Source organism: Lissotriton helveticus, chromosome 5_1 (genome assembly GCF_964261635.1).
Source record: "Lissotriton helveticus chromosome 5_1, aLisHel1.1, whole genome shotgun sequence".
Classification (NCBI taxonomy): Eukaryota; Metazoa; Chordata; class Amphibia; order Caudata; family Salamandridae; genus Lissotriton; species Lissotriton helveticus.
Genome location: NC_136065.1, coordinates 664003672 through 664030382, shown reverse-complemented (window position 1 = coordinate 664030382; position 26711 = coordinate 664003672). Strand labels below are relative to the sequence as shown.

Below are 26711 nucleotides of genomic sequence, written 5' to 3'. Positions count from 1 at the left end.
TCATTGAGGTAGCCCTGTGACTCCTCATCTTCATAATACTCGTCCCCCATCTCAACCAGGTGCCTAGCACTACCACACTGCCCCCGTCTGAGGAGGGTCAAAATCTAATGGAATGACAGGGCAACAGGCTACAGCCTGTATATATGATTTGGGGCAGAAACAAGTCTGCACGTATTATTATGCCCAGTGGAACCGGGAATGTAGGGGCACTCACCCCACTAGCGCGCTGGCCCTCTGTAAAAGACCGGGCCTCTGTCGCCTCCCTGCGCGCTAGCAACTTACTGACAGGAAGCTTCCCAAAGCGAGTGCTAATTAACGCCCGCAGGCGGCAGCGCGGTTAGAACCGCAGTACAGACCCCAGCGGGGCGTCAAATTTAATGTAATTTAATTGTGGGGCTGTGTACCGGCTCAAAGAGCGTCAAGGTGAGGCGACCGGGCGAGCGTTAGGCAGAAGCGATCTCCTCAGCGCAGCTCTCTGACGAGACACCGCGCCGAGGGGAACGAGACGCTTTGGCTCCCCCTAGTGGCCGGAGGCGGCCGAGAACAGGGCAAAGGCGCGTAGGAGCAAGAAAATGCTCCCGCGCCCAACAATGGGCTCTGAAAGAAAAACGGAGCGCATCAATAAACCCCACAATAAATACCAAATCAATATCACACCGAAGAACCCCCTAATAATCCACAATAAATATAAAATTGAGGAGAAAGGGAGGAAAACACTTAACTAGCTGCGAAGCAGCGAAGAAAGAGGAAGTGGTCATGAGAGGGACGTCCTATCTAGCTGCGGTGGAGACTAAGAAAGGACTATATTATGGATTGCCTAATGTGACTCATGGGAGTTGTGGTTTACGGACATTTCTTTTCTGTTTGCCCATATCCTTAGTTCTAAGGTAGGGCTGTTGTTATTTGGTTGTTTTTTGGCTGCTGCGACTTTTGTAATAAAGCAGTGGAGAATGTACAAGCATAATCTGAAGCCTCCGGTCCTGACATAGAATTAGTCTCTGCTGATCTCCTTTGCCTGACATAAATCAATTGCGACAATCAACAGAGAGAGATGGTGGCATTAGCTGACTGGTCTGAGTCCCAGTGCCAGCTCAACATCCTGTGATTCTGGGTAAATCACTTAATTTACAGGAGCCAAAAAAATGAATTTGACTCTCTGTAATGTTGTCTGGTGCTAATGTAAGCCTTCAATGACTCTGGGATAATTTTGTGCTATATAAAACTGCACGTAGTTGAGGAAAGTGACACTCTTTTTTATTTGCATTTTCTTTTCACATTAGCATCGTTCCCGTTATTGGAACTTACTTGAGACGTTAGCAGTAAAAAAACAACAACAAAAACAAATAGACCTTTCATCAGTCTCTGATCATGGAAGGGCCTCTCTTTAGTATCTTAAATATCTAAAAGCCCATGATAGGTGTAAAAAGGCAGTCTAGGTCTATGCCATTAAAGCAAATGATGGCTAACAATTAGCAACTTGATCGTAAAATGTTGCGATCTGCGAACATGGGCCACTTTTTTGGGGCTGGCCGGGCCTAATTATGGTCCCAATCCAACCCTGGTATGGTTTGAACAAAATGCTTTGACTTGGGATACTATGACAGGGCTGCTATGTGTTTCAGTGAGAGCATGGTCGGTTGGGTTTTATGAACATGTGTGCGAATGAATGGGCTATATGGGCATGGGTAAATGAGAGCCTGTGTTGTATGTACTTATGGCACAGGACATACCTTTTGCCATTTTTGACACAGTAACATGCACAACACAAAAATACAATGATTTTTTTAAATCGGAGAAATTCAAAGTGCAAAAAAATTATCTGCAAAAATGTTCATAATATGGAATCATTTTCTGCCCTTTAAATTTCACCCATTTAAATAAATGACTCTTCAGCCACTAGGAGCAAGATGCATACTGTCTGTAAAAGCGACACTTTGAGATGGGAAAAAAATGTATCTGAAGAGTTAACTTTATGTTCATATGGATTCCATAAAACTCATTATTTAATGTTCTCCTATTTCAAAGTGTTGCATTTGCAAACAGTAGGCATTTTGCTCCCAGTGGTCTGTAAACTTTAAAAGTGAAGAAACCTGCTTCATAAAACATTAAGAGTAATTGGCTTGGTTGAATGTGCAAAACAAATTGATACCTAATGTTTCATATAAATATTTTTCTTCAATTTAAATGTTTCCAATTTAAAATACTGACTTTATTTCTCAGTTATAAATATGGAAGTGTCTTGTGTCCAGAGGGAGCAGGAGGCTTGCTGTTTGTTAATGTGACATTTTGAAATGGGAGAAAATTAAAACAGAGAGTTAACTTCATCACGAACTTAATGTTTCATTTATAATTTCTTCCATTCAAAAGCATTTAGAAACATAATTTTGTTCCCATGTTCCAATATTTACTTAACAGGGACTTTTATTTAAGAGTTAAATTCCTCAATGATTCAGTTCGTCACTTCTGATCCCCACCAAGAGTCATAAATCTGAGTCCAGCACTGTTCATTATCAGGCTGTGCTATCCCCAGTGTGATGTAATAATATAAAATAAAAACAACCATCCCTTAATTTTAGATGGAAAACTACCTGGTGTTTATTTAAAAATGAACTCAAGGATTTAAGCTGATCTGAAGGTTTCTGTGAGCCCACGATCGACCTGTTCCACAGTCTTTCAGATTTCCTTCTATCCAGGAACTCTAAATGTTTGCTACGAGACACAGTATCTTCTTTGATTGCTGAACATGATGGAGGAGAGCAGTCGCTTACTGTGGACATTTCAATCTACTTTCCCTCTTTACTATTTTAATTGCAGCAAACCGAGAAACAGCTTTTGTCCATGCCATCAGCTCTGCAGGAGTGATGTACACTCTGACCCGGAACTGCAGCCTGGGGGACTTCGAGAACTGTGGGTGCGACGACTCTAGAAATGGACAGCTGGGTAAGTAGAATGATTGTGCCAGGAACTCAGATTTATTTGAGGGTTACCAATATTATCGTGGCAAAAATGTAAATATCACATGATAACCCATTTATAGCCTTGGATAACATTGATGTACCTGCTGCTAGAGCACGGAAGTGTATAACTAAGGACGTGAGGCTCTGTGATCCAATAGGGAATTGTCCATCCTCTGCCAAACTGAACAGGATGGGTGTAATACAGAGACAGATGATTGGAAAGCTTGCCACAAATTAAGGAATCCCTTGGTCAAAATGGTACTGATGCCTCTAAGTCCCTTATATATAAATGCTTTGTAGGTTGTTGATTTGCTGGTTGTCTACGGCACTTTCAAAGATTATAGTTGTATTTTTATCTAGAGTTTTAGACAATGATTACCTAAACCTCATAAAAGTGAACATTCAGTGAAGTTATAGACACCTGACAACACGTGTGTTCAAACAAGGGTAGTTGAATTAAATATCAATGCCAGAAAAGGCTGCAGTGGTCTACTATTAGGGCAACTATTTAGATCACTCTGAATTTTAAATTCCATGTTGTTTAGAGTACAACGGTGTCTAGAAATATTCAGTTCCTTGAGATTATCCTGCCATAGGTTGTGTATTCATTTTTAGAGTTAGAGAATTACTATGCAAAAAGATAAATCCATAGGAAGAGGCTAACCTCTCATTTCAATATTATTGCATTTCAATACTCAGTTTGAGCAACTGTATGAATTTATAACACTGGCCAAAAAGGAAAATGATCTGAAGTACACAGGAAATAACTGGAGCCCACTCCAAGAGGCAAACATTCAGTTTTCAATGATCTAAAGAAACATCTGTGGGTCAGCGGCAATGCAGCATTGCCACACAGTAAGCCAAGACGATCTGGACATCAAGCAAAGCCACAACACTTCAACCATATATTTCTGAACCTGGTATATGCATTAGCTGATATGAAAATGGTACCAGAACTTTAAGGTACTCATGATCTATTACTTCTAAAGCTAAACTAGAACACAATAGGGAAGTAAATAAACCTGCTGCTGCTAATGTAATATTGTTGGTTCTTTACAACTGAAGACGACTCCTGTGGGAGCATGAATAAATTAACTATGTTCTAGCTGATATGTAAAATCTATAGTCTTATCCCCCTGATTACTTGTTTTGAGGAGGCTAAAATTATAGGCCCAATTTGAAGGATAAAAATGCAATAACATATTATAAGAAAAGTGGTAGCGTGAACCTTGAAAGAACAGGGCCTCCATGAAGATTGGTGGTGGGGATGGGTGTGATAACAATGTTAATTTAAACCAAATTGCTTAGAATAGTAAAATATCCTGTTCATATTAATAAGCCAAGATTAAATGTGTTAACAATGACCACAAAGAGATGATGTGGGAAAACAAGATTTAAGACGAGAATAGGCAAAGTGATTAATGACAGAGTCACTTATGACACAAAATCAACATTTACTTTGCTAGTTTTAAGGTATAAGTGGCATATTTTGACATCTGAATCCTGAAGTAAAGAATGTATGTGTCTATGCTAACTGGCACATATTTTGACTAAAACATGACTATACTACACCCTCTTTCTAGAAAAAACCCTGGATTAAGCTCAAGGGAAGATCCCAATTGAAGTCCAGTTGTCTGGTACACCGATTTTTCATTGGCCTTGTCCCCACACTACATCACCCAAGATTTCCTCCATTACCTTCTTACCAGGTACCTGGGATCAGCCACCTTTATTATATGCCCTTGCAGGCTTAAAATATTTGGTGGGAAGCACCCTTCAAAGGCAATGTTGCACCATCTCCAATTTCTTTCTCTCTCTTTAAAGCATGTAGCGAACGTCTTGAGGTTCAGGAACCTTTTTAAAACTTGTCTCCTCAGCTACATTTATGGTTCGACAACCCGAAATTAGATAGGTATAACTTCTATTCTACCTTCTGCTCACCCTCAGATCTTGCCTTAAACTGGGCAGACACTCAGGACCAGTTTTGCCAAGTGGGCTTTGAATTAAATCTTTTCCATATAACTTACAATGTGCACAATAATAATGAGTGCAGTGATCTGTGCAGCGTGTAATCTCTTATGCCCATCTGGTCCTATTATTGGCTACTGGTGGACCAGCAAAATATTTCGCTCCACCGATATGTCAATTGATGTGTTTGTCATTTTTGTTCCCTAGCCCTCTGCAATGTTTTTTATAAAGTGATTGAAGCTTTACAAACATACTCAAGTTAATAAATATATGTGTGTAGTGCTCATTTGACTGCATTGTACTTGAGTGAAAACTATAATATGTTTTTGAAATAAGACTCTACCAACTGCACTTGAATTTGTGGATGCCCTTAAACATGTGTAATTTTTCTGTCAGCAAATGTTGCTGTCTTTCACGAATAAGAAAAAGGCTCACCAATTGAGGTTTGTAAGATATAGTAAGAATACTATTGATTTGGACGTGAGGGACTGGGACCCCACAAATTAATGTTATGTAATGCCACCAATGCCTCCAGCGTGGTCCACACGTCATGGCTGTGGGCAGAAAGTGTCCCTGTTTTCAAAAAGTATGCTAAATTACAGAAGGAAACAATACATTTTATTATTTGGCCCAATCACATATTTTAGTTAGTTTGGGTTACGTAGTGGGTCCTGAGATTGAAAGGTCAGAAAGGGTAAGTTCCACAATTCCTTTCCATCCATCAGTGTGAATGAAGATGGCTTGAAAATGAATCTCAACAATTGAAGGCAAATTAAAACTTAAGGGGGGTGAAGAGGATAAGACATCAAAGATGACAAAACTATTTATTGGGGGCTCCCAGTCTAATTTTACTGTCAATGGCAGTATGAAAGGCAAGTATTTGACTATGAATATGTCAATGAAAAAATGTATCAGAATCGATCATATTAGGATGATAATATCAAGAACAGGCTTGAGGATAAGAAGGAAATGGATTTGTTCCAAAAGTGATATTTTGATGGTAAGTAACACATCCATTCATGTACTTTAGATCAACATCTTGAATTGAAGAACAAAACCTTCTGGCTTTTTGGGAGGAGTATTATATACACAACTATATATATATATAAATAAATAAAACCGAAGGGTAAACCTTTGGTTATAGTTAGAAAACCTTTATTTATTCAAACTAAACTTAAACTACACAGACATTACAAATTCTACATCTATAACTATACATTTAATGTATAATGTGCACACCACCTTTATATATCTATAGCTTTATTTAGTCTTTGTCTACAAACCAAAGTTAAACTTCGACAAAATTTAAAATTCTAAACTTATACCTTTAATATATAGTTTACTCAACACCTTCAAATTATTATAACTTGTGCACAATAGCCACACTACATTAAATATAACTCACGCCTTTTCCATGCACTAGTCACTGTGTATGGAGGTGCGCAAGCTATCATTTACATTTGGTGCAAATTAACGTTTGTAGATAAAGAATAAGGAAAGTTATAGTAATGTAAAGGTGGTGCATAAAATACGAATTAATGGTATAACTATAAGTGGGGAATTTGTAATGTTTGTGTAGTTTAAGTTTGGTTTCTATAGAAGAATAAATAACATTTTCCTAACTATAACGAAAGTTTAACCTTTGGTTTCTCATTAAATTACAATGTTTTGTCAATATAAATGTGTTTGAAATCGTAGAGTTTACTGTCAGTGAGTGGAGTGTGGTACAGTAGAGTAGAGGAGAATGTCGTAGAGTGTACTGTCGTAGAGTGTAGAATTGTAGAGTGGAGTGAAGTGAGTGGAGTGTGGTACAGTGGAGTAGCGTACAGTGGAGAAGCATACAGTGGAATAGCGTACAATAAAGTGGTGTAGTGTTGAGTGGCTTATAGTGGAGTGTTAAAAAGTGAACTGCGGTAGCGTGGACTGGTGTAGAGTGAAGTGGAGTAGTGTATAGTGCACTAAAGTGTCATACAGTGCAGTGATGTGTTGTATAGAATAGTGGTGTGGAGTGTACTAGAGTGGATAAGCATAGCGAAGAGTCGAGTAAACTTATAAATTGAAGTGGCGTCTTGTACAGTACAGTGGCATGATATGTCGTAAAGTATTAGAAAGTGTTGTAATGTGTCATACAGTGGAGCGTAGGCACATCGAGTTGAGAAGAAGGTTGTACAGTGTAGTCTAGGGGCATAGAGTGGAGTGCAGTATGGTAGAGTGGCACAGAGTGTAGTAGAGTCGTGTACAATGGAGTTGCACAAAATGGAGTAGGGTGGGTAAAATAGAGCGGTGTAGAGTAGAGTGTTGTATAGTGCCATTGAGTGGGATAAAGTGGAGTGCAGTTGAGTCGAGTAGAGTGGGTATACAGTGGAGTATAGAGTTGTAGAGTTGGTGGCGTGTTGTACAGTGGATTGGACTTGTGTGTTGTAGAGTGCCACAAACCGGTACAGTATTGTACAGTGGCGTGGCATAGAGTAGAGTGTGATACAGAGTGGCATAGACTGGATACAAGAGAGCGGAGTTGGGTGGGGAGGCATATAGTGTAGCAGAGTACAGTAGATTAGCGTAAAATGAAATAGAGTAGAGTGGGGTAGCGTACAGTGGAGAGGGGTACAATGCAGTGGTGTACACTGGAATACGGTAGAGTGGAGTGGCGTACAGTGGAGTAGAATACAGTCGAATAGTGTACAGTGGAGTGGCGTAGAGTGGGGTACAGTGGAGTTAGGTAGAATGTAGTGATATACAGTTCAATGGCATGGATTGGCATAGAGTGGAATAGCGTATAGTGGAGTGATGTACAGTGTAATTGATTAGAGAGAAATGGCATAGATTGCAGTTGGATAGAGTGGAGTGGCATACAATGGAATTACGTACAGGAGAATAGCATGGACTGGTGTAGGATACAGTGGAGTGACATAGACTAGAGATGTGTAGAGTGGAGTGGAAAAAAGTATAGTGCCAAAGAGTGGAGTGGCATACAGTGCAAAAGCATATGGTGGAGTACAGCATAGTGGAGTGGCAGTGTCGGCTGGCATCTATGGGGAGGGGGGACACACAGGCACACGCAAATTAAAATAGAAATAACTAAAACTTACCGAACGCAACGTCCTCTGCTCCAGTCCTCCACTCCAGTCCTCTTCTTTCCACAGGAAAGGGAAGCATGCCACAACACCCTTGACCAATTCTGGCACTGCTCTCATGCTGTATGAGAGCAGCGCCCTGATTGGAGAGTGACCTCACTCGGCGTTCCACAGCACTCTGGAGGCCTGCAGTTGCTCTAACCCAGCTGTCTTAAGATAGCTGGATTAGAGATGTTCAAAGTGCGCATGTGTGGCTGGCCTTCGCAAGACAGCTAGGCAAAAAGACATGCACACTTTAAATAGTGCCTAGACTGCCCACCCTCCTCTCTGCTGCTGTTACTCAGCCATGGCCCCAACCCCATCCTGATGCTCAGTTCAGTTCAGGACTGAAAAATAAAACGGTAATAAATTACCATTTTATTTTTCATCTCTGGGGCTTTGGGGGGATTTTAAGTGGGGCGACGCTCCTCTGCACAAACAGAGGAACCTCCCCTGTGGAGTGGCATAGAGTGGGATTGCGTAGAATGTATTGGCGTACAATTAAGTTGCATACAGAAGAATACAGTAAAATGGAATGGCGTAAAGTGGGATGGTGTACAGTGGAGTGGTGTAGAGTGCAGTGTGGTAGAGTTGAGAGGCGTACAGTGGAATAGCGTAGAGTGGAGTGATGTAGAGTGCAGTGGTGTACAGTGGATTAGCATACAGTAGAGTGGTATAGAGTGGAGTGGTGTAGAGTACAATAGCGTATAGTGGCATGGTGTACAGTGGAGTGACATAGAGTAGAGAGGTGTGGAGTAGCATAGAGTAGACTAAAGTATTGTGCAATAGCATAAAGCGGACTGGTGTAGAGTGGACTGGTATAGATTGGAATAGCGTAGAGTGGAGTGTTGCAGAGTAGAGTGACTTAGAGTTGAGTGAGGTACAGTGGAGTGGCATACAGTGGTTTAGTGTAGAGTGGAGTGGCGTATAGTTGAGGGATGTACAGTGGAGTGGCATAGAGGGAGAATGAATGTAGATGTGATATGTCCGGAATATAGAAAATGACATATAAATGATACTTTTTGGCAGTAGGTGTAAGTAGTGTAAGTAACATTAACATTCCTAAGTGTTCAGATACTTAGTTATATATTGTGCAGACTTTGGTAATCAAGTTTCATGCCTTGGAGAAGGCAGTATTTGATTGGCTAGTGGTTTTCTTTAAAGCACGTAAAAAAGTCATGCTTAGCAGGATGTTTCTATACATTTTTACAGCACTTTACGGAGAACCGCTCTTTTTAGTATGGAAATTTGTAGGAATTATGGCAGTACTCTGTAGAATTTTTATAAAGAAAAATATGTCAGAAATTTAAAATACACTGTCGTACACTATATTTGTAAAATATAGTGTTATACTTTGTAGTTTTCATTATTTAATATATTGTTTTTTAAGTACTGCGGTTCTTCCAGGGCATTACCACAGTACTCGGTACATTTGTTTTTTAAATATATAGAAACTTATAAATAATTTTCCCTACCTATTAACACTTTAGGTAGGGAAGAAATATCATATCTAATACTTTCCTATATCTAAGGGTGTAACGCAGAACACAGCAAAACGTTTGTAAAGGCAGTCATTAACCAATCACATAATGCCTTGACATCCGTATGTACCTTGTTTTCCTTGTGAAATACTGCGAAATCTTGCAAAACTGCTGTGACTGCCTTACATCCAATACAAAAGTCTATGGAAAATGCATCAGTGAAAAGATGCATACTGCGAACCCCCATTACCTTTGCACCTCCTTGACCAATCACTGGGAAACTCTTCATCCTTTGCCAATGTAGAAAAAGCTACAGGTCTGGAAAGTTTTGTGGTGACTCGTCAAACGGGGACAAAGTTATTAGCATGCAAAATCCCGAGGAAATCCTTTACCTGAGAATCCTAATTATAACTTAGAGCCACTCTGTAATATGTATATATATATATATTCACTGAAAAAACACAATGGTTAAAGTAACATAATACTTTGGTGTGATATAAAGATATGATATTGTTGGTTTTTTTATTTTTTTTTTATTTGGCAAATTCAGACAAAATACAAAATGTATCATTTCATATCATAACCTGAGTAACAGGAATAGTACAAAAAACATATAACATAACGATGGCATAACAGCAATAGACAAAAAAAGAGTACAACCTAATAAAATAGGAAGGAAGAAGCCAAGTAAGCAAAAAAAATATCAAATTATTTAGTCAATGACAGAATCTGAATGTCCCCTCTCATTAGTATATCACCTAGAGATAGGATCCCAAATCAGTGCTCCAACTGCTCTTGCTTTTCTACCTCTAGTAGCATATATAGCAATTTCTTGTTTATAAATTGCGAGGAATCGACTTAGCCACATCCGAAAAGTAGGGGGTTCCGGATCTTTCCATCGAGCAGCCAGAATGATACGAAAAACGGCATACCCCACAAAAACAACCGCTTGTTCCTCACTATTATGACCCAAAGAGTCATCGTGGCCTAATATATACAGAGTTAATGAGTCTCTTATCTGATGTCCGAAGACTTGGGCCCAAAACTCCAGTATCATGGCCTTTAACATTGCCAGTTCCGAGCATTCAGAAAACATATGTAATAAATTGGCCAATGGTTGTTTGCATCTTGGGCAGTTATCGTCGGCCCGGAGACCCCAAGCAAATAATTTTGCCGGTGTGTAGTACAAGTTGTATATAACTCTGTAGTATTGTGCTTTTAAGTTGGAGGCTATATAGTATAAAGTATAAAGTATTTTGCCGAAAGAGCAATTGAAAGATCAATATCAACATTGGGGTTTGCTAGTTTTACGGCCCAAGATTGTTCGGTTCGCTCAAGATCGTCAGGGGTTTTTACCATCAACATCTGAGAAAGAGCCCCTATTCTTGTAGATTTTTTACCTATAGCCTCAAAAAGCAGCAAATTATCCAATAAAGTTGTTGGTATAGCGTTACGGATACTCGACAATATTTGATAATATTTGAGAAAGTCACAGGCGGGAATAAAATATTTTTCTTGGAAAGATTCAAAAGAGGTGGGAATATTATGTCCTAAAAAGTCGCCTACTGTGTTGATACCTAGACGATCCCACCTTTGCGAGGTAGTATCATTAAGAGAGGGGGAGATAATCTTGCTGTGCCACAAAGGGGTATATTTTGTAAAAGTGGGAATAGATAGATATTTAGAAATAGCTTTCCACACAGCCCATGCATCTAGAACTGTCTTCAGTTTAATTTTTTTATAATATGAAGACTCTACCTGCCTTAAAAATAACCCTTTACACTTATCACCAAGGCTGAGTTCGTAAATCGAAGGAATGTATGGATCTGGGGGTAATGAGGTAATTCTTTTACCAGTCAGTAGGGGATCCATAGATTGAATTAATGTTGCCCATAGATATAGTTTTAGGTTAGGAATAGCTAGTCCTCCTCTGTCTTGAGGTAACGACATCAGAGGGAGGGCTCTTCTTATCTTACCATAGCTCCACATAAATTTAGAAATGGTAGAATCGATAGTCTTAATAAAGTTTACTCCAGCCAGCAACGGAATTGCTCTAAAAAGGTAGAGAATCCGTGGAAAAATATTCATTTTTATGTAGTTTGCCAATTCAGATGACTACTTTTATCCACCTCAACAGAGAGGCATACACCTAAATATGTAGCCTCTTTAGCCTTAAGGGGGCTTTCATATTGAATATTTTTAGTAGCAAGTACCATAGTTTTATCCCTATTTAGGGAATATCCTGAGTAAGTGCCAAAGGCCTGGGTAACTATTTCGATTTCCAGAATTGCATCGGCAGGATTGGTGGTTATGACGGCAACATCATCGGCATATGCCATGACTTTGGTGGAATATGAGCCTACATTAACTGGTTGAATTGAGGGTGTCCAAAAAAGCTTCTGAATAAGGGGGTCTATGTACAAGGCAAATAATATCGGAGAGCATGGACACCCCTGTCTTGTGCCTCTTTGTACCTCAATGAACTCTGACTCAGCACTACATATAGAGATTTTTGCCCTGGGGTAGGTATATGTGGCTTTAATGGCTTTGATAAAGTTGTTTCCAAAATTCTTACGTTCCAAGATGTTCCAAAGAAACTGCCATGATACTTCGGCATCGAGGAGGATCATCGAAATCTCGCCCCCCGTGGCGCCCATGATATCAAAAAGGGTAATGGCTCTCCGGGTATGATCTGTAGTGCCCTTCCCGGGAATAAAGCCGTGTTGCCAAGGGGATACGAGATGTTCGATGACCCCACTCAGCCGATTAGCTAGTATTTTGGCGTAAAGCTTTGAGTCAGAGTTTATCAAGGATATCGGCCTATATGATGAGGGGAGATGAGATGGTTTTCCCTTTTTGTGGAAAATTACTATGTTCGTTTGTTTCCAGGAGTCCGGTGGAGTTGAGTGGTACTGTACCCCGAGAAACAAATCCAGTAGAAAGGGAATTATTTGATTACCTAGGATTTTATATAAATCCAGAGGAATTTTGTCTGGGCCTGCCGCTTTACCATTGGCGAGTTCGGATAAGGCAATCTCTACCTCCGTGACCGTGATTTCTCTGTCCAGATTTGCTTTGACCCTATCATCAATCATAGTGTTTGAGTCTTGATCTGGGAGCCAGGTGTTCAAGAATGTTGTAATATCAGCATCAGAGTATGAAACATCACTGTGATAAAGTTTCTGATAGTATTTTTGGAATACATTTACAATATCCTGCGTGGATGAGTATTCCTTACCCTCAAATTCAATCATCTTTATGTTACTGTATGATTGTTTTTGGCGTGTTCGTAGTGCTAGCTGCCTACCCACATTTTCCCCTGATTTGTATAGCCTGGCTTTATTTGCCTGATAGATTTCGGCGGCTTTCTGGATTAAAGAATTATTAATTTCATTCTTTAGAATCAGTATTTTTTTGAGGGTTTCTGAGGTTGAGTCACCCTGACCTATCTGAGTGGCATGATGGGTCTCAAGATCGGAGAGTTCTTGCATGAGCTGTACATTGATATTATCCTCCTTCTTCCTTTTATTAGCTACAAATGAGATAGTTTCTCCCCTTAATGCCGCTTTAAAACAGTCCCAGACAGTTGTTCTTGACGCACTAAACCGATTGCAATCAAAAAAATCCTGATCCCATAATTTAATGTGTGTTATGTATTCCTGGTTGACCAAAAGTCTTCTATCAAAGGTCCATTGGGTCTTTGATTTTACCATTTTCGTAGTGTCAAAGATGAAGGTAAGTGCATTATGGTCCGAGATTGTTTTGGGGGATTTAATTATATCAATGATAGCCAAACCCTCTAAAGATGACATAACGTAGTCAATTCGGACATATTTGTTGTGGGGATGAGAAAAATATGTGTAGCCATCAACATTTTTTCCAGACAAATCCCACACATCCAATAAATTATGACTTTCCATCAGCTGCCTTAGTGCATTAAATACCTTTGGTTTGCACCCTTTATAGCTTAAAGACAAGCGGTTATCAACAAGCAATCCTACATCAATATTAAAATCCCCACAAAAAATAAGAGGGCCTGTCCAGGAGGCCAATTCAATTTCTAACTCCTGAAAAATAGTAGGATCATCGAGGTTTGAGCCATATATTGCACATATCGTGAGGCCGAGTTTTAACTGAACTATGGCCCATCTACCATATTTATCAGCCAATCTACGAGTCGGGTGACCCATTATAGGTTTAGCTAAAATAGCTACTCCTCTAGTTTTAGATGATTGGGATGTGGTTACCATAAGGTTATACCCAGGTAATTTAAGTAATTCCCTCTCAGCATCTGCGATGTGTGTTTCTTGCAGGCACAGTATATCTACTGGGTTCTGACGTGTTAGTTGAAATAACTGGGCCCTTTTGCTTCTATCATTGAGGCCTGCCACATTCCACGTACAAAGGCTCACTCTCCCCATTTAACATGATGAAAGCCTATCCCGGTTTTAATACACTGATCACATAAGCAGCAGCTAGCCTTGTATTTTATACTGGTTCTTTGCTTTCTGCCACACTGGCACCAATCAAAGTAGAATCTTTGCAAATTTTTTAACTTTCGAATGAATTTGCTCATTTTTATAAATTCCCCCCCCCCTTCCCCCGCTTTCCCACCGCCCCCCTCCCCAGTCCCCTCCCCCCACATGCCACCCAATGAGGCATTTAGACTCTAACAAGAGTCTGTTGTGATGGAGAGACACCCCTGTCCAGTGCCACACATATAAATCTTATATCTTCTAAGAACCCTTAGCTGGGCTAAGAAAGAGGTGCAAAACAAATGAAAGCAAATAAAAAAAAATAGACAATGGAGCCTTATATAGGACCTTATAGAGAGCATTAAAGACCCTACCAGAAACAATCATTACAGATGAGGCGCCAACTACCTCTGAATCTAAGAGACAAAATAGTCCCCAAACCAATTAGGAAATATCATATATGTACTACCACTATAGATACTTTTGCAGCTGTTCCCGCAATCAAATGGATTTCTAGATCCTAGACTTGTATATCAGTCGGTTGGGTTAATTTCCACCAAGTTTTGCACAGTAGGACCCAGTGTCATAGAGAGATGATTAGATGCGGCTTTAGGTCAAACTGTCTAGGAACTCTTTTGCTTTGATTTCCGAGGTGAAAAACTTGGCCTGGCCGTTAAAGATAACTTTTAGCGTGGCTGGATTATTCAGATAAACCTGAGTTTTTTTCTCCAGAAAGGGCTTGATCAGTTGACGGAGTCGCCACCTCCGCTCCACTGTAGTGTGGCAGAAATCAGGCCTAACAAAGTATGAGATATCACCTCTAGTCCGATGGGCATCTGGTCTCGCTTTCTCAGCGATAGCTTGGCGGAGAAGAAAATTTCCAAAATATACTAAGATCGCCCTAGGATATTTGCCCTGCGAGATTGAAGCCCTTAGTGCAAATGGTGTTCTGTGGACTCGTTGGACTTCTAGCTCCCAGTTCCATGTGGCCAACTCGGGAAATGTATCCTTGAATAACTGGATCACAAATACACGTATATTGTCACCCTCGATTTTTTCTGGAATACCCAGTATTCGGAGGTTATTGCGTCGCATACGATTTTCCATTTCCTCCAGTTTCCATTTAACGTCCTTAAGTTCTGCATCATGAGCATCTACTTGCTCCTTAACAACAGTGGCTTCGGCTTCATTAATTACTATACGATCCTCCATATCGATCAATCTTGTGTTAGAGGCTGCAACTGACTTGGAGAGTTTACGCACTACGCCTTGAACCTTGTGTAGTGCTTGTTGAGCCCTACGCCCATCCTTTGAAGTCTGTTCTCTATGGGAAGCTATCGCTTGAAGCACCGTGTCCATAACAGATGTTAGAGTGGCATTTTGCTGCTCAAGAGAGGGAGTACCTTCGATATGGACTCTAGAGGGGGGATCCTGCGAGCCAGAAGCTATTGCTGGAGAGTAGTCCCAAAGTAATCCAGCGGCGCCATGATGGCTCCTTTTCTTTCTTAACACTGTATGCCTCCCATCTCTGGATTCGCCTAAGGCAGCGTCAGGGTCGCTGTCCTGTGAGCTAATGTTAGAGCCAGTATGAGGATCAGAGTAGGAGTCTGAGTCTGTATCCAGGTCATGAGACCATCTGGGATCCTCAAACCCCTCAGAGATGGTAAAAAACTCAGACGGTTCCTTGTCTGTATCCGAAGCTATGCCCGTCCCCCCCTTAAGATCGGACAGAGGGGCCGCTAAAAACTGCTCTTTGTCTAGTGCCGTTATTGGATCTTTATGAGACTGGGTCTGGATGAGGGTTGCTAGATGCTGCAGAGAGTTGGCATCCTCATTAATCAGGCTAGGAGAGAAAGTTTCTTCAGGAGGCGAAATACTCGTTTGGGGCTGCATTGGACTTAGTGCTGTGGTATTGAGGCTCAAGGAAGATATGGTATTAGGGAGGGTGGGTGTAGCAGTAACCTGTGCTTGGTGCGATTCAGCTGCAGGCCTACCTTCCTTCTGGATCGGTTCCTGATCTCCCTGAGCTGGCACATGCCCATCTGCTGGCGTTGCTTGCGTTATTGGCTTGCTGGAAATGTTACTGTACCAAGCACTCCTGGTATGTCCTTTGGCGCCCCATCCTTCCGGGTGTTTGCAGTCCCCTGTGTCAGCGCGGCTGGGTCAGCTTCTGTTGAAGCTCCCGCTCCAGAGGCCGAGGCTGCAGGAGGAACCGACGGCGAATCCACACTGGTGAGAGCTGCGGGAGCTGCAGGAGCCGCTGCAATCAGCGTCCCGCTTGTTGCGTGGTGAGCGAAAGGGGAGGGAGCCACCACTGCAGGAGCGGGACCGGCAGGCGTTTTTCGAAGTAGATCTACCACCGAGGGGCCCGGTCCCGGTGTGGTAGGTGTTTTTGCCGCCTTAGAATGTTTCTGGTGTATCTGCAACTGTGCACCATCGGTAGCTTCATCTGTCAAAGACCCCCCAGCGCGTCTTGCTGCCAGCTTGAGGTCGCGGCGAGCCTGTTTAGCCGCTCGAGTTTTGGAAGCGGCTGCGATCGCCGCTGCATTTTTCGGGGCCATCTGTTCAGTGAGGCCAACAGAGTCCGTCCCTGAAGCGATGGTAAATTGCTTCTGTACTTTACTGCCTTCGCCCTGGTCACTGGCAAGTTCCTTGCATGTTTGGAGCCGCAAAAAAAGTCTCAGCACCGCAAAACCGAGAACCGAGGCCACCAGATGCAGATGTGAGCAGGACCGCCCTGTTACAGATGATGGATCAGCTATTCCTGCCGGGTAGGTTTCATGCATTATTTGTATCCACTGCCCCACATGTAATGATATCTTTGTGTTTCTTTAGTATTTCTTAGTATTCACCACGCGATTTTCAAGCTTGCTCTGTATAGCGTCTCTTTCCGCTATGCCGGTCCCATTTCTGCTGAACACCTCCTAGCCCATAGAATGAGGCACTGGTCAGAGGGCGTCTCACAGCGGTCTAAGCCGCCGCCATCTTGCCTCTTTTTTTAAATTAGAAATTCACTGAAAAACACAAACGTTAAAGTCACATTATAGTTAGGTGAATATTTCAATGACAACATTAACATTTTGAACTAAAAAAAATATGAAATTCAACAGTTATAGTTAGCAGAGCCAACTATGACTTGTCCCCTGCCATGCTCTGCTTATGACCTCATTTTTGCATCAATCATTACATGTTCTATGACATCATTTATGTCTTCACTGATGACATCTCAAATGACATCATTGATGACATCAAAATATATATTCATACTCTTCTCTATTGGGATATGTAATGAAGTTCATCACATTCCCCATTTCACCATTCACTAATCCCTCCTCGACGTTCAGATTATGCAAAATTATTCTGCAATTTTGTCACAGTTTTAGAGACTTTTCTAAATTAGCTGTAAGGGAAACTGTTTTCTCTAGTGATTCCAGTTTCTTTACCTCTGATTGGCATAGTAGTAAGTTTAAACCTTGATGTTCCATTTTATATTTACTATTAAGACTCACAAAGTCTTGTTCCTCCAAATGAGGCATTTAAAAATTAAACTGAGCACACTCGTCCATTGTTGGCATGAAGCACACAATCTATTTGTGGCATTCTAAAAGATCTTGCATTACAGAAGCTGTGAGTCATTGTGTGGGAACAGAGACCTAACCATGCGAGACGTAAGAGTTTCTTTGCTTCTTTCCAAATAATTCCTATTCTCATGTCTTTTATTATATATATTATACTACACATCTGCTGCTTGTCTCATATTTTAAGTCAACTCAGTGTACTGAAATTGTAACCATGTAAACATTTCCAATAGTCCCTAAAGACTATCTAGGTTCTTCATGAAGAAGTTTCTTAAATACTGGTTTACATTTGACAGATGTCAACTGTAGAAGGTCACAAAAAAACTATGACATGTTTACCACCAAACAGATCATCATAGTCAGTTCTGAGGTCCTCTTGCATCTTAGTTTGTTGTCCTGTTCCACAGGCAACATAGGTAGTCTGTGCAAAGTGATTCCTTTAATACTGTGAGCAGCTAGTCCAGTAGGAGCAGTCACAACACATGAAAGATCACAACTAGTATTCCTGTAAATAAAAGCAGTCGCCAATTTAATTAGAAAACATTTTCATGTACCTGCCCGACCACTAACATTGAGAAGTGTAGGCTCCACTGTTCAACATAAACATTCAAACTTCTCATGCAGGAAGTCCACGCTCTACAGATTTTCTTATTTGCTCAAATGTTTTTAGCTGTTCTTGATTCAGCTGAGAAATACATGTTTCTTACTTTGGCCATAGCATTCTCCACTTGCTTCATAACTATTAAAACCTCATTCTCAATGATAGGCTGTCTAAGTAGATCTTGACTATTAGACTCTGAGCTCTGGCTGTTTTGTGAGCGGTCCTTTGCAAACTCTATTGCAATTGTTTCCTCTTGTTGAATTTAATCCTTTAACATTATTTGATTTGTGGGAAACACTTCACATTGAATACTATCTTTGACTGCATTGAAAGCAACTTCATAATATTCATAGACACCTAGTAGTTCAGTCTCTGAATGCCAAGGTTTAAAAAGTTGCAAAAGATCCAGGTACATAAATTCTCTTTTCTCACCTGTTTGATAACTCAGTTTACAATGCTTAATGAGGCTTGGTTTTGAATGTCTCACCAAACATCCATTACAGCCAGTCTACCTAAGCTGTCCTTGTTCAATATGTTCATCCATGTTTTTTCTGTATGTATACTACTGCAGTACTTCATACAGACAAAGGGTTTCTAGATGGACATGCCGATTAGGGTAATAAGTGTCCATCATATTGTTTTTAAGTAGCTCAGCACTTTCTGGATTAAACTGAGCAAGATACTCAATTTCAGGAAATGGTTACAACATATGTTTTCGTGTTGATGCAAGACCTAAACTTGCCCACATGATTTATTTGGACTTCATATGTATAAGCTAGAAGAACTGAGCCTGTCGCAGGCTTCATAAGATCAAATCTCTCTGTGTGAGAGCATCTTTAAACTGAAACTGTTAAGCTTTTTACTTAAAGACTTCTTCTCTGATGCAATTTCTTCCCATACATTCTTCATTTCTGTTTCTTCTGACTTTGTTATGTAGAAAGTGACGTATTGAGCCATAACAAAAGAATTGTCTGCTACAAATTGAATATCCATGTTGGACTTCCACATGAACAGGATTATTGGATTGTAATCATTGATACATTTTGAAGCCTCAATTCTTTTATGGTTATATGTGTGTTTAGATTATTTTCCAGTGACATTGTGTCTGACTGCAAACATAAACCTGTTCACTCTTCCTTTGGAGATTACAGGCCTAGGGAATCCAAAACGGCACTTAATTTAGTATTTCCCTTTAGCTCTCTATCTCAGTCGACAATATTTGGCACATTTATAGGACTGGAATCACAAGATCTGTTGCCTAAGAGTTCTGATCTGACCACTTCTGGAATGTCACCAGTTAGATACTGCTCAATGAATGATAACTGTGAGTCATAATTCTCTTGACCAAACTTTAGTGCATTTTTTACACACAATAACATATGTATATATGTTGTCCCTCTTCATTGGTATTTTGTTTTCCAGAAAAAGTCCCCAACTTCACCAAATAGTGGTTTATTTTTGTTACAGATAAAATGGAGTATGGCTTCAAATCTGTACTTAAAGCAGGGCTGGACTGGCCATAGCAGGCACTGGGCGTTTCCCCGGTGGGCTAACAGGGTGGGAACTGGTTTGGGACCCCTGGAGGGCCGATGTTCTTACCAGGGGCTGGTCTGCATATCGGCCTCCTGTAACAAAAGCAGCAGTGGTGTGACGGGAGTAGTGCTTCCAACTAGCACCCCCTTCCCCCTCGGGCCTGCCGAACTGTTTGCTAGGGACGGTTTCGGTTCCCAGTCCGGCCGTGGCTTAAAGTATCTACAAACATTTGCAGGATCAATGGAACACAATTCACCATGAGCCTTGAAATAAATTCCTGCAATGTTTGCATTAGTTAGCCTGAAAAACTCATGAAGATAATCCCAAGCATACTCTGCACAGCTCAAGGAGACAAACCAGGTAGGTGCACATAGATTGCATAACATACACTTAAGCTCACCATGGCAATGGAACCAATATTCATTGGTACTACATTGGCAAGCATGATATTCTTAAGACTATCTAGTACATCATCGTTACCATGTGCTTTTCCTATAAAATCTCTCACAGTGATATCATTAAACTGTATCCCTGTTCTTATAACATGGCCCACAGCAAAAGATAACACTGACAGATGACTTTCAAACAAAAGGCAGAAATGTATAGAATGTTTTGCCTAAACTGAAGTTCTTCAGAGTATAATCTACTTGATATATATTCTGATGCATGAATAAGTACTGTACACAACTACCACATTCTTCTGTAGGGAACAAAATGTGCTTGCTTCATTTGGTAAAACTTTAAAGCATCACCCATCATGTCCCTTGAACATAGAAGATGAATGATGTAATGTTCATGTATTTCTTCTCTTTCCTTACCTATGTCAAGTTTTACAAACTAAGCAGAAGCAGCTGAGGTGAAAGTGTTTGTTCTGACACAGGTAACATGTCCCTCTATATCAACATCTTTGTAAAAACAGTTTCTAGTTTAAGATATCACAAAGCTTTCTTAATCCTATCACTACTTACAAGTCCCTACCATTTTTTTTGTATCTTTAGTTGGCACTCCATTTACTAGAACCAATAGCGGATCTTCTTTTTCTCGATCTACACATATAGGTTCAATATTCTCCTTTATTTTGTGTGACCTGGCATTCTTGGCGTGTTTTCCCCTGTCTTTTTTCCTCTACATCCTGCAATTTTTACTGCATGCTGGACTTTTACCTTTGATGATCAGTGCTAAATTACAAGTGCTGGCTTTGTAAATTACAATTCTGATTGGATCTCCATCATTCGGCATGTTTGATTTACTGGTAAGTCACTAGTAAAGTGCCCTATGTGTGCCCAAGGCCTGTACATCAAATGCTGCTGGTGGGCCTGCAACACTAGTTGTGCCACCCACATGAGTAGCCTGTAAATTTGTCTCAGGCCTGCCATTGCATTGTCTGTGACTTCAGTTTTAAAGTGCCATGCCAACCTGGCAAGCACACCCAATTAATTTAATGGTTCCAACCTGCACACCTATTATATTTAATAATCCCAGGACTTTAATGTAAAAAAGTGAATCTCTACATGCTGCTTCATGTATGGAATCTCCCACTGTCCCTAAAAAAACACATCACTGAAAGAGGAATGGAGAAAACTCCATTCCAGATAGAAGTGCACTGTCATAGTCCATAAAGTTTCAAAAAATTACTTAAATAGTATTCAAAAATGACATCATATATAAAACAAACAAATCAGTCATGTGTGTATCTGCATTGATACACGTCAATATGTTCATTCAAAATGTAAGACAAAAATGATAAAATGTCTGATTGACAAATTGAATCAAGGAAATACAAATCAATAAATTCTTTGACATAACCCTAATTCTTTATCATAACCTCAATGCATTTCGGGAACAACCCTTCTTCAGGGGGAATTATTTTGGTACAAATGTAATCTTTAGTAGACTCCTGCCGAAACAACAAAAAAGGAACAAAAAGGGAAAACAAACTGATATCAGAACCAGCGATCCATACTTCATTTTATAGTGTTGTTGTCACTTGTATTACCATTGCGCGCTGGCATAGTGTGCTCACCATGCACCAAGATTTGTTAAGGAGAAAACTAGCGAAAAAAAATCGTGTTTGAGAATGACTCACCACAGTGTGTCTCTAATGTAGAAAAAGTGCGTGGAGTACCCTGACTCAGAAAGTAACATGTGCAACGCAGAATAGTAAATATAACCACGTCCCATGTGTGAAAACCCTCCCTGCAAGTAACGTGTACAACTGCCCAATTAAGGTATTGAGTGAACTCAAAATGAACTGTTGTCGGGGCATGTTATTCACGTCACTCCCCAGTGCACTTTTAGCCGAACTGTGCAAAATGGTCACTAGTGTGACTATCGTGACATACCTCCTTGAGTATAAAGTAGTATAGCACCTGAACAAGGTGCTGCCGAGTCTTGAGACCTACTCGTTAGCACCTAATAAATGATAAAACAAAGGTCAAGCATATCCAAAACCGATTACCACCAGATTGGCCTGCGTGACTACCTGAGGCACAGAATCTAATGTGGTAGGAAGAATAATCTTACGCCATTAGAAAACTCTGAATTCAGGATCTCTAAGGCTAGAGAGACCTTTATTTGCCTACTAAAGAGGGAGATCACTGCGAGATTACGTAGTAAACCCACACACCCGAAGCAAACAAATGAGAGTGCCAGGACGCAAAAAAACCTCTGGAACCTACCAGAGGTCGTAGGCCATTTTCCATGTGGAAACTGCAGCATATGCTCACTTAGGAAGGCCACCAAAGAGATCGACTTGGGATTAAGAAAAGACATTTTCCAACTGCAACAGCAACAATGTAGTGTACATTATTACATGTAAATGCCAGTTGAATCAATGAACACCGCAGCACCTTCCGGGGCAGTAAAACAATCACAAAAATGATGCGCCATTTTCAATCGGCAGTTCATAATGAAAATGATTTTTCATGGACAGTAATAGAAAAATTACCAAATGTAGTGGGGGAAAAACAACTACTCAGGTTGGAACACGGTGGATCTACCGCTTATCTAGTTCATTACATGGGCTAAATGAAGATATACCATGGACAATGTTAGCATAAATCCACCCTTCACTGAATATGAAGAACTCATGAAAGCTGAATGCACAATGATAAAAGAGGGGTCTACCTCCCTGTATGCAATATGCTAGGAAAGGGGCCACATGTCTTACATCACCCAACTGAGTTGCAGACTGAATATATAGAAACCTGTTCCCCTAGATATAGAACTTACTTGGGAGGTGCCCCATGTAGGTCCTTTGATGGGGCATTAGCTTAAATGAATAACTTAGCAGTCTGACCTGCACCGTATACCAGAGCTGTTTGCTACACAACATCAGCTTACGACAACAGAGACTAACAGTGGAAAGATGACAGAAATCACCAACTGCTCACAAAGATTTGACCCTGCATTACTTAAATAGTCAACACAACATCCTTCGATACATCCATTTAAACACGCAGGAAGACCCTATCTCCCAGTGTAAATTGGCTCCCCATGATAGTCCTCGTGTGAGACAGTACGAACAGTGAGCAAAAAAGTAATCAGCCCGGTACTCAAAATTGGGAGTATTTTGCATGGAACTTCATCCAAACATTACAGATATAGAGCGATAATATGATCAGCAAAATATTTTTTGTTTTGAACAGCGGAGAACAAACAACTTGGAATAACTAACTAAACTCCGAGAAAAATGACATTTCCCAGCATACCAAGGCTTTACGGCGCCCGCTCACCGCTATGACGTACGTAAGAATCAGGGCCAGATGTGTATTTCTAACCCCGCCATGCCAACACCAAACATCGGCGGCGGTCATGGTGAGATATCCAGGTACTTTGTGGTGCTCGACCTTTGATGAAGTAAGTGGGGGTCTTCAAGGTGCGGAAAGGTCTATAATAGTGTTAGAAAAAGAACAAACGGCTGACCAAGGCCAAGCACATCCAGTCCATAAGTACTACCAGTTTAGATGGTGGTGCAATCTCTTCCCAACACCCGCCGTCCAGGAGTGTCACAATGAATGCCAAATTGAAAAAGGAAATTGGAAGGTGCACTCTTTCTTGGAGTCAATGAAGCAGCGTAATGAAATTTTCCATAATTTAGAACTTTTATTCAATAATTTTCTTAAAACTGGCACACAGCCAACGCGTTTCGTTCCCGAAACTTTGCCAGTGGGAACTTCGTCAGGGCTCCTATATTGTAAGTGTCCAATCACAAATGGCGATTATTAGACCTCAAGGATTGGTATGTACAGTAACACTTTCTCAAAGTCACTTTCATTCATAATGTGCTTTGTCTAACACTGCAGTAAAACTCCCTCGTATTGTATAGTAGACAAATGATCTCACAATTCCAATTATAACGGACGTGAGGAAATCCTAAGCCGCAATCGGTGTCTCAATGGTTATTAGGTTTCTTCATACGTAATGCAGTGGCAAACAATTGTCCAAACTCGAAGGAGGGAGGAAGCAGCTTATGCCACTTGCGCTGCTTCCTCCCTCCTTCGAGTTTGGACAATTGTTTGCCACTGCATTACATATGAAGAAACCTATTGCGGCTTAGGATTTCCTCACGTCCATTATAATTGGCATTGTGAGATCATTTGTCTACTGTACATACCAATCCTTGAAGTCTAATAATCGCCATTTGTGATTGGACACTTACCATATAGGAGCCCTGACGAAGTTCCCACTGGCAAAGGTTCGGGAACGAATCGCGTTGGCTGTGTGCCAGTTTTAGGAAAATTATTGAATAAAAGGACTAAATTATTGAATAATTCATTACGCTGCTTCATTGACTCCAAGAAAGAGTGCACCTTCCAATTTCCTTTTTCAGGTCTATAATAGTGCATCATACTATTACGGTGACCGTACGTAAGCGCAAGCACGTGCTAGTGATCGTGCAATGTTTTGCATCAATCGCACCTATGAACAAAGGCTATCATTTTTTGAAAAAACTCTTTGTTTAATAAGGGAAACGAGTGCACTCTCTATTTTTTTATATACAGCGGGATTCCGGTAGTATCACATTACTCACGATGGTGTGGGGAGCAGCATAGACGGGCCAAACCGGGGGTTCAGCTTCTAACCGATAATCATATAACACAGAGGAGACCATCACTTCCATGAATTGGGGTGGCACCATCCTATTGTAACATTGGACCCATGGGGGAGAAACCTGGGTCCACAGAAACGTCACGTCCTGAGAATGCAATGTGCATGAAGGGGGTGACAAATATCTGAACTTGATATAAAAAACTGACCATGCCTCACAATGGATTTGTGATTGATCAAGAGTGCATAGAGTTTATGCTTTTGGTGTGAATAATGTTTGAACGCGATACAAGAAACTGACCATGCCTCACAATGGATGTGTGATTGTTTAAGATTGCATAGAGTTCATGCTTTGAGAATACCGTAGTGAATAAAATATTAACATTGTGTGTATAACATATCAATGAAAGAAATAGGCCATGGATAATGTGGTACACATGACACACTCCCTTTCTTATAACAGAGTGTGACTACAAGATGCCACCAATCACGTGATCGTCATAGAGTAAAAACAAGAAACTTCCAGTAGGTAAGCATAAGAGTCGTGCTCCAAATTAGAGGTACATGTAGTATTAAGGTACAAATAAAATTGTTCACCATTGCACCGAGCCTTTATTACTGGACCTTATGTAGCACCACAAGATGATAACATCACAGAACAGAGATGAACCTAACACCCAGTCCACCGAGAGGTTGTTGTGGAAACCACCAAAGAGAAGAACGGACTCCAGATGGTGGTAGTAGGAAAGTCTTTAATGACAAAGATTAGATCACTGTGACCTCAGCCACAGCCTTGCTTCAGTAAGCCGCTCTATACAGTCCCCGGCGCTCGCCTTGGAATCTTGGTCGCGGTGACATTCTAAGTGATGTCACCGCGAGCATTCCATTACATGCGAGGCGCCGGGGGGGGTTGAGGTGTGGAAGATACCACACATCCCCCTTCCCTGCGGAAAGGAAAACATAAACATCATAAGAACTGTAGAACGCACCAGGTGACACAGAAACACCCAACAGGGGTGTGTAACATCATCAATTCTAGGCCTGGTGTGGAGCTAGACCACAACAGACAGGGAAGCACCGGTTACATCATCACATACTGATCAAAATGCCTAGGAGGTCCGGTCACCCTCCTGCTGGACCTGATGCTTGGGTGGGGGACCACGGTTTGTCTCTTAGTGGTGGAACTAAAGTCCTGCCTGGGGTCTCCCTCCCTTCCCCTTAAATTCACAGGGCCATTCACTGGCGGATGGTACTTGACAACCCTCCCAAGGTTCCATATTTTCCCCTCTTGTGTCTTGACTGCATTTTTGAATAGCTTGGTGATCTTGGTGGGGTTGGTGTACTCCGACCAACTTGCCTTCCCTGTTGGAGCTCTGATTTTGATACTGTCTCCCACCTTGAATTCTACTTCTTTTGTGGCTTTGTGCCGGTCATATCCTTCTTTTCTCTTTTCCATGGCTTCCTTTTGTTTCTTCAAGCTTTCTGTTTCTTTAGATCGGTCTGACCGCCCCTTGTGCCACTCCATCCATCCTGGGGTCAGCTTTGTGTTGGGTATTCTGGCGCGGAGCAATTCAAACAGGGTGACCCCCGTCGTCTGATGTGGCGTGAACCTGTATGCCTCTAGCCGTCTCCAAGCCTCCTCCTTCCAACCTATTCCGCTGGCTTTGGCCAATTGGATGCTTTCTTTGAGGGTTTTATTAAAGCGTTCGACCATGCCATTAGTTTTGGGGTGGTAAAGGGCGCAACGCTTGTGTCTGATGCCTCTTTCCTCCAGGAAGTCTTCCATCTCCTTCGAACACAGTTGTACACCGTTGTCGGTCAAAATATTGCTAGGTAGTCCTTCCCGGATGAACACCTCCCCTAGAAAGTTGATGACAGTTTTGGTAGTGACTTCACTGACAAACTTTATCTCTGGCCACCTGGAGTACAGATCCACTAGCACCAAAATGTAGGGTG

The 26711-nt window shown here is 41.1% G+C and overlaps 1 protein-coding gene across 1 annotated transcript in view; it reads left to right on the top strand.

Annotated features, from left to right (window-relative positions):
* Positions 1 to 26711, top strand: part of WNT8B (Wnt family member 8B) — a 422033-nt gene that overhangs the window by 320985 nt on the left and 74337 nt on the right. The window contains exon 4 of the mRNA XM_078643063.1: positions 2815 to 2940. Coding sequence (XP_078499189.1) covers positions 2815 to 2940 — 126 coding nt within the window. The remainder of the gene's footprint in view (positions 1 to 2814; positions 2941 to 26711) is intronic.